The sequence below is a fragment of the Beta vulgaris genome, chromosome 9 (genome assembly GCF_026745355.1).
Source record: "Beta vulgaris subsp. vulgaris cultivar EL10 chromosome 9, EL10.2, whole genome shotgun sequence".
In the NCBI taxonomy this organism is placed as follows: domain Eukaryota; kingdom Viridiplantae; phylum Streptophyta; class Magnoliopsida; order Caryophyllales; family Amaranthaceae; genus Beta; species Beta vulgaris.
The window spans coordinates 43,043,835-43,053,058 of record NC_079210.1 but is presented as its reverse complement, the minus strand read 5'-3'; the positions used below and the strand labels follow the sequence as shown (position 1 = coordinate 43,053,058).

General features: G+C 30.7%; 1 protein-coding gene across 2 annotated transcripts; it reads left to right on the top strand.

Annotated features, from left to right (window-relative positions):
- The first annotated feature begins 1,062 nt into the window (after positions 1-1,062).
- On the top strand, positions 1,063-8,876 carry LOC104903899 (annexin D5). Of its 2 annotated transcripts, XM_019251949.3 has the most exons (6): positions 1,066-1,438; positions 2,085-2,230; positions 6,528-6,737; positions 6,836-7,045; positions 7,382-7,471; positions 8,253-8,876. In XM_019251949.3, exons 1-6 carry the CDS (start codon positions 1,363-1,365, stop codon positions 8,454-8,456), a joined length of 936 nt encoding a protein of 311 aa, XP_019107494.2. In that variant the 5' UTR covers positions 1,066-1,362; the 3' UTR covers positions 8,457-8,876. The 2 variants fall into 2 exon arrangements, with proteins under 2 accessions (XP_019107496.2, XP_019107494.2); XM_019251951.3 differs by lacking the exon at positions 7,382-7,471 and having other exon boundaries at positions 1,063-1,438.
- Positions 8,877-9,224: the final 348 nt, after the last annotated feature.

The following is a 9,224-nucleotide window of genomic DNA, read 5'->3' as shown; positions in this document are numbered from 1 at the left end:
CTACTTGACTGGTTATTGGTTAACCTTCACCACTTTTGTAAAACACCCCCTAAAGTTGGGACTCTAATCAATATTAAATTGAATTTGTGACTGTTTTTGTCAGGGGGTCATGGTTGAGAACTTGAGATTGTCGTCGTTAATTTTTCCTCATCTTTTTTATTAAGATACGGTTTAGTGTTAGCCAATCGTATAAATTAATTAAGTCGAATATAAATTTTTACTAATATTAATTAATAAAATATTATAATTTAATCACACCCCAATTCTCAGTATTCTAAAATTATATAATCCATAAATGGCAATATGGTGAGAAAAAAATATTGGACGAGAGAGAATATATATTATGGGAGTAATGGTAAAAAGTAGGAGAGAAAAATGTGATACCCACAAATTATAATACACCCATAGAATTAAGAAATATATCCTTGGTTTCACATTACTCCAAGCACACTTGTCAAAATATAACTTTAATCATTGATATATCTGATTTCTCATATGTAAACATTGTATAAAGTTGATATATTGAAACAATAGTCTAGATGAATTTCACGAAATCCCACATGACTAAAGTTGTTCAAAGTATGGTCTGGACCGTACCAAACCGCAACCCAATTCGTTTTTTCGATTTCGATTGGTTTGATGTTTCAAAATTGTAGGTTAGTTTGTGATTTCAAGCAAACTGCCGTTGCAGTTTGGGTTGGGGTTGAACCTTCGTAAAACCAAACCGGACCATAATCGCAAAACTATTTAGATGTTTTCTTTTATCTATTTTTATTTATTCTAAAAATACACTAAACAAAAGACATAAGATTAGATCACAGTAGGGTTTATTCACTTCTTTTATGTTTCACATATCTTATGCTCCTATAACGGATGAAAATCGGTCAATAAGTAGTGTAAAAGTAAAAAAAAAATTCAAAGTATTTTGAGAAAGACGAAGTATATTTACAAATTTTGAGACACTACTATGCACATATTTTACATATTTTTGCTCAAATGCACACATAAAAAATGTACAAAAAAGAACATTTAAAAAGTGGGTGCTTGTGGGAGCACTAGGAAAGATTTGAAAAATATATGAGATTGAGATGGGTTGAATTTAAATGAGGTAGAGAAGAGATGAAGTAATAAAATAATATATAATCATAGATTATTGAGCAACCATTAAAAATCCAATGTATGATCTACGTTCTAAACGTTGACGAAGACGTAGACATTGCTCAGTCAAGTTCCATTTGCAATGTTGAAGAAGTTTCTGCCAGCAGCACAATTAAAGTAATGAACTTGCTCTTATAAATCAGATTACTAACTAAACTTATCTCTGCACTTTCAGAGGAGACAGAGAATTTTAAGTGGACGAAGATGTCAACTCTAAGCATACCTCCAACGCTATTTTCTCCTGTCGATGACGTTTCACTTCTTCACAAGGCCTTCAGAGGTAGGAGTATCAATTACTGTACTGTGAGTCTGTGACTGTCTTAATGTCTTTCTTCCTTTGCTTATTGTTGTCAGCTCTCAAAAGAAAAAAAAATTCTGTAAACTTCTTACTGATAGAGTATAAACTATTCCTGGCACGGCAACCATCAGCTTAAGCTTTTGGTTGAGTTGGTATTTTGATATGGTATCAAAGCTCGACAGAGTATAAAACTATTTCTAGGACTCCAACTATCAGCTTAAACTTTTAGTTTATTAGTCCTTTGACACTTACTATATAAATTATAGTACAGAATTATGCTGTTCAGGTTGTGTAAGCTTATCAACACCTTAGCACCCGTTCAGCGTTACTATTAGTTTTGTGTTTTTGATTTATGAATGTAAAAATTATATGATATGAGGGGTATAATAAACTTAAAATTAATCATAAACATGTCAATTTTAAAAATTGCAAACAGAAAACGATAATGAACATGCCCTTATCTTTGGGCATTCGAAATTGTTGTGCATTCAAACGTCATTAGAGAGCTAAGCTATGAATGCATTGCATGATTACATCATTTACTTTAAGCTGGATTGTATATAGAGGACCTATCAGATTTATTGAAAGAAATCTGATCTTTTCTTCTCTTAAATACTGTTCCTCCTAGGATTAGGGTGTGACTATTCTATGGTGATCAATATACTTGCTCATCGTGATGCTTCACAGCGTATGAGTATCCAACAAGAATTTACACATTGGTACTCAGGAGATATTCGTACCTGTTTGACGGAGAAGCTTACTGGTAATCTGAAGGTATGTAAGGCGTAATTTTTTTTTCCGCTTTATTTTTAACTTATTTATACTCTCAAGTTTCAACCCCAAAGAGTTTATCGCACTTACAATTCCCAAGGAGGTTCCATCCTAAAACCAATTGATGGTAGCAGGAGTAACTCCTAATCTTATAAAGTGGTTTAGTCCGTCTTTTTTTTCCAATGTGGAACACTCACAAGTGGGCTTTCAATAAATTGTCTATGTTTTGATGGCATGAATTACAGATCTCTTACCATTATGGCATTATCTCTATTCTCTGTCTTGTTATGAATGATGTTATGATTGTTATCGAATTATGGCTCCGTTTGGTAGGGTGTAAAACATTTTCCAGGAAAACTGTTTTCCTCTATTTTCAGTTTTACATTATGACTAGCTTTTAACCCGTGCAAAAATGCACGGAAAGTGCTATATAGATATGATTTGGACTTGCACATAATGTACGAAATTGTTTTATTTATTAAATTGTTGTTTTTGTTCAAAATTTATTGAAACATAATATATTAGAATTCATTTATATAAGGTTGAAATAATATAAACTGTAAAATTATATTTTATGATATATAAAAAATTCTTTATTACAACATTTTAAACTTTAAAAATCTTATACATCTATAAATATGTAAATGAAACAAAAAAAAAATACATCAAAATGCACGGGAATACTTTATTTTATAAACTCAAGATTATATGATGTTTCTCTTAAAATCATGGTCTGGATGTTAGTTCATGACTTAAGTTTTTATAACTATATCATGTATTAAAAATATTTTTTAGAACTGGCTCATGACCCGTGCGTTTAGTAACTGATGTAGCTAATGTCATGATAAAGTGCATGAAAAGTTTTTTGTTGATTAGAACTGGCTTATGACCCGTATGTATTATTTATTAGTATTATATTATGAAAAGTTACTGAATAGGAAAATGGTACATGTATAGTGAAAATTTCCATAGTGGAAAATGGTGCATTTATATGGTAGCACATGAAGTATTACATTTATAAACTTTATAAGATACATAGTTAACTCATTTCCAATAACAAAGATATAAAACACTACATTTTTATTTAATTTTAAATAATACTTGATATCGTTATCAAGGTATGAGGATTTCAATAGTATTTACGCCCATCAAATTTTTTTTCTTATAAAACGTTCGAGTCTAGCTACAAAATGGGCTATACGTAGATTTGAAAAAAAAAATTGAATTATTAAAAACAAATATTTGAAAAAAACTAACCATGTTCCATATGAATTTTCAAATAAGTTCCTAACCGCTTATATACACCCAAATTACATATTCTCATCGTTTCACCCAGACAAAAACCGCCATATATAGTATCTTACCCATACATTTCGCAAAACTAATCGATTTGAATTTTTCGACCCAAACTGCCTTGTCCTTAATCTCACCCCAACTGCCGAACCAAAAGCCTACTTACCCAAATATGATTTGCATCATATAGACCCATAATTGAAATACTATCACTTGCATTTGACCCAATAAAAGAAAAGGGATTGAAGTTGCTAGTGCTCAAATAATGACTCATCTAGAAAACTTACTACATTAATTGTGTGTAATGATCAGGTTTGTAGACGAAGGGATGACATTAACTCATATTCTATTTTATCATTAGGTAGTATAAGTATATTTTTTAATTGATTGATCATTTATTTTAGATCATTAAGATCAATTTAGCATTCATATCACTACTTTCTTCTAATACTATCTAACTAAAGCGAAAGATTGCATACATGCTAAAACGTTGTATAATTGATCATTAGGCAATATAAGAAGAAACTACTCTAAATAATTCATGATTGATCTTTGTATGATGATCATTGTTGATTTTTCTTTCTTAATTATTGAGTGACTGCTCTTGGAATTAGTTTATGATATGCCCTTAGCAATATTGAATGAGAATGAAGTTACGGGTTCGTAGTTTCCGTTTCCTCTTCCTATAAATATATGGGTAGATACTTAGATTGATTCCATATTTTTTATTTGGTTGGGTTAGGAGTGAGAAGCTATGCAAATGGAGTGAAAAAGTTGCAATATGATGAAAGTTTCCGGAATCAAGAACAACACCCTCCCAATTAACTGATATCAATTTTGGCGATTCTTAGAATTTAAATATGTGCATTGATCAAAAGTATATTATGAATATTTACACTATGAATTTAAATATACGAAGACTAAGCATTTGACAACCAAAAGTATATTATGAATATTTACACTATGAATTTATAGAAGGATTTGATTTCATTACCTATAATAATTCAATCTTTTGACGTTAAGTGAGAGGCTGATTATGGTATTGTGCAATCAAGGGAAGTGAGAATTACCAAGCGACACATGGACATTCATTATGAATTTCTTACATGTGGCAGTTTTTTTTTTTGGGAGGATGACACGTAGCAAATTTAATGGCAGCTCGACACGTAGGCAAATATGACTTAGGGCCTGTTCTCCCCAGCTTATTTTCAGTTCAGTTCTGTTCAGCTCTAATAAGTTCAATTCAGTTCAGTTCAGCTCCAGTAAGTTCAGTTCAGTTCAGTTCAGCTCCAATAAGTTCAGTTCAATTCAGTTCAGTTCAGTTCAGCTCTATTCTCTTATAACCATTTTGTTAAATATTATTATTATTATGTTGGTATAATTTATTTTACTAATTACTACTACTATTATTATTATTATTATTATTTAAATATATATCATTACTATTAAGTATTATTATTATTATTATTATTATTATTATTATTATTATTATTATTATTATTATTATTTATTATTATTATTATTGTTGTTTCTATATATTTTTTTTATTATAGCTTTACTAATTATTATTACTATTATTATTAGGAGGAACATGGTTTAGGTCAAAGCACAAATAAACCCACTTTTTTTAGCCCATAAACCAATCAAATCGCGTCAAGACGGTTTATGATGTAATTTTCGCGGTCCAACCCAATCATTATTTTTATTACTAAATATTTTTAAATTATTAAATCTAATTATTAAAATAGTAATATTAATTTACTTCTTAGATATTATTGTTATTATATATCATCGTCAAGTATTAATATATTAATACAAATAATATAAAATAATAATTATTAATTATCATTATTATCATTAATTATTATTATTATTAATTTATGATTATTAATATTATTTATTTATATCTATCATTTAAAAATATTCAAAATACTACAATTATTATTATTATTCATTATTATTACTTATCATTATAATTATTATTATTTAATATTCATATTATTATTTAATATTCATATTATTATTGTTTAAAATATTATTTATATATTTATTACATTTAATTTATTTCAATGTAATATAATTCAATTCAATTCAATTCAATTCAATTCAGTTCAGTTTAGTTTAGTTCAGTTCAGTTCAGTTCAGTTCAACTCCGATAAGTTCAGTTCAGTTCAGTTCAGCTCCGATAAGTTCCGTTCACTTCAGTTCAGCTTTGATAAGTTCAGTTCAGTTCAGTTCAGCTGTTTTATATATATATATATATATATATATATATATATATATATATATATATATATATATATATATATATATATATTCCTTAAATTTGTTAATTAGAATTTAAATTGGTCAATAAGTTAATTATATATACAGAAACAAAATCATTCAAGATGATTGCAATAGTACCTAATCTATATTTGTATGCTATATGATCATACGCTGATTGCATACCATATATAATCATCATATTTCCTTCTACAAATTGAGCCTAAATCTTTCAATTCAATGCATACAAATCAAACGAAATCAATTGGTATAAGAATGTGGCATATGGACAAAGCCATGACACGTGGCAAAATAAAATGAAGAATGATTGTGGGCATGACACATGGCATTGATGTCTAAATAGATGACAACTCGACTCATTTTTCTAGGTTTATATAGATATATAGATGGAAAACCATTTTCCTTTCAAAATGAAGGGAAAACTATTTTCCTTCTCTCTTTTGTACACTCTTCTCACTACCTCCTTACTTCTCCTTTTATTTTCCTTTCATTTCATCATTTTTCTTACATCAAACCAAACAACGGAAAACTAATTTTGGAATTGTGTTTTCCATTATAAATTGTTTTCCATGAAAATCATTTTACACTGAAAATATTTTACGCCATACCAAACGGAGCCTAAGTATAAGTGAAAGTATATGGTAATCATTTTCTGTTGCAAGCTTCAACAATTGTTAAATGGGTAGGACAAATGATTGTTTCCTGCATGCTGTGTGTTCAGATTGCAGTTTTGCTTTGGATATTAGAACCAGCAACGCGTGATGCTGTTGTTCTGAACCAGGCACTGCTTAAAGATGATATGAGAGGTGCGACTGAAGTTATATGTTCTCGTACACCTACCCAGATACAGACCTTCAAGCAGATCTACAACTCAATGTTCGGGTTACTAGAGCATGATCTACAAAAACATACCTCTGGAGATCATAAGAAGGTATCGTATCTCAAATCTTTGTCAAACTGGTACAAGTAATAAAAAACGGAGGAAGTAGTTGTTTGATGCTGACAGCGGAAAATATTACTTTGCTGCAGCTTTTGGTAGCATACATAAGCATACAGCGTGATGAAGGTTCTGAATTTGACATAATGGCTGCTGAAAATGATGCAAAGACGCTCTATTTAGCTGTGGAGAAGAGATCAGGAACTGATAAGATCATTAAAATTTTTAGTGAGAGCAGCAACGCACACTTAGTCAGTGTAGATTCAATCTACAATAGGATGTATGGACACTCTCTTGAAAAGGTATTAAGAATCTTTTTGGCTAAATAGTTTCTATTACTTAGAAGCAGTTTCTAGAGAAATTCTCAATGTGTTTTGGTCACGATCTTAAGAGTGCTTTTGAGAAACGGAAACTATTTTCACCATTTCGTTTGACCCATTATTTTTAGAGTTTATAAATCTATATAAGGGCATGTTCAGCAATAACTTTTGAAGTAGCTTTTAATGTTTGGTCTAACTTTAGCTTTTGGGTCCTACAACACCCCCCAGAAGCTTGGCCAAACAACACCCCTGAAATTTTGGTTTGGCATCTTTCTACACAACTATTTGAGATACTTGACTCAATTTTATTTGATGTAGGCTATAAAGAAGGATATAACAAAGCCGTTTGCATCTGCTCTTTTGACAATAGTAAGATGTGCGGAAAATCCAGGAAAATACTTTGCCATGGTGACCTTTCTTCTTACATACAATTCTTTCTTCTTTTGTTCTACTCATGGTGAAGGTCAGGTTCACTTTCAGTTTTCGGCAGTACGAATTTACAATGGACAAACACAAGAAGTGAAATAAAATTAACTTCTAATAGTCTATAGTATTTACATTGCTGAAACACATATTAAGGTAATTATCTGCAGTATAGATTTCATAATTCTAGTGCCAACTGCCTACTCATATAAACTTCATATTAAATTCTACTATTATGTTACTTCATGGATTTGAGTTTCTACAATGTGCTTTTAATTTACTGTTTTGCTCTTCATCTTAACTCAAAAGTGCATTCTAGTTATTGCATACTAGTCTTGTATGCACGCGATGCGTGCAAAAACAAACAAAAGATCAATTGTGTAATAATATATACGAAAAAATATTCATGAAGTTGATTATATATTTTTCTTCTGTTTTTTGAAAGCTAATAAATCAATGATGATGTAAATATTTTGTTAATTGAGGATATAATGATGAAAAATAGTGAATTTATATTTTATTACTTAAGGTATAAAAGGAATTACCATTTTTGGTGTCCCCCTCCTCTTCCCTTATATAATAGAGATTATTGTAATCAAAGTGGTGTTCTATTAGAAGCATGATCTGAGGGTAATAATATTGTTGTAGTTGTTTATCTGCTCCATATTGACGCACCATTGCACGTAGTCAATTACTTGTACTGAAGTTCAAGATTTCAAATAAACAACGAGTCCCAACTTATTATGACCTCATTGTTGTTTTACAGGTACTACGGAAAGCAATGAAGGGATTAAGAACTGGTGACAAAACACTCATCAGGGTTATTGTGACAAGGGTGGAGATTGATATGCAGTACATAAAAGCTGAGTACCAGAAGGAGTATAAGAATTCATTGGTTACTGCAGTTCGCTTGCGAACAGTAGGGAATTACAGGAAATTTCTTCTTGCTCTGTTGGGTACAAAGCATTGAGGATACATGTGTATCCATTGTTTTGCTTTTTTCCTTTTCTTCTTAGTTACATGGACTCTTCAATTCACCTCAAGTACCCGTGTCAGATCCTTAACACTCGGATGTGGACACGGATACCTGGACACTTCATTTTAAGCTAAAATCATAATTTCCATAGATTAGCTAAGTTAGACACTTGGACACATACCTGTGTCAGACATGGGTATACGAGTCCAGGTAACATAGTTTTCATTCGGTTTTTGTGAGATATGTAGGTGATACTGTTATTGTAGGTTAGCGTTGGTTCTTAAACGTGAGTGTGCAATTTAAACTTCATAGTCTGTTGTATTAGATTTCAAGTTGATTGTGTGCATGTGCAAGATTCTTGTTGGAGTCTTGGCGACTCAAATTATCTCACTCATAGAGAAGTATTTACCTTCATTTCATGAATTTTTGCTCTACTTTTTCCCTGCTTTTAGTTTATTTTCCTTCAATTATTTGATTAGGATGATAATCATGTGCAATTGTGCATGTTGTGTGTTATGTGTTATTTCTCTTTCGATATCTCCCTTTTTTCTTGTTGTTCTTGCTTTGCTCTGGTGCTTGTTGATTCCATGCTATTTATAATGATTGAGTCAAGCATTTAAACATTGTAACAATGTAGCAAGGAAGTAAAAGAAGGAGCAAAAATGGGGACCAACAACAAACTGGTCGTCCTAGCATAGTAGCATGAAGGTCTACCTGACCAGTCTGGTCACTTGCTCGCTGGAGCAAGTGACTGCTCGTCTG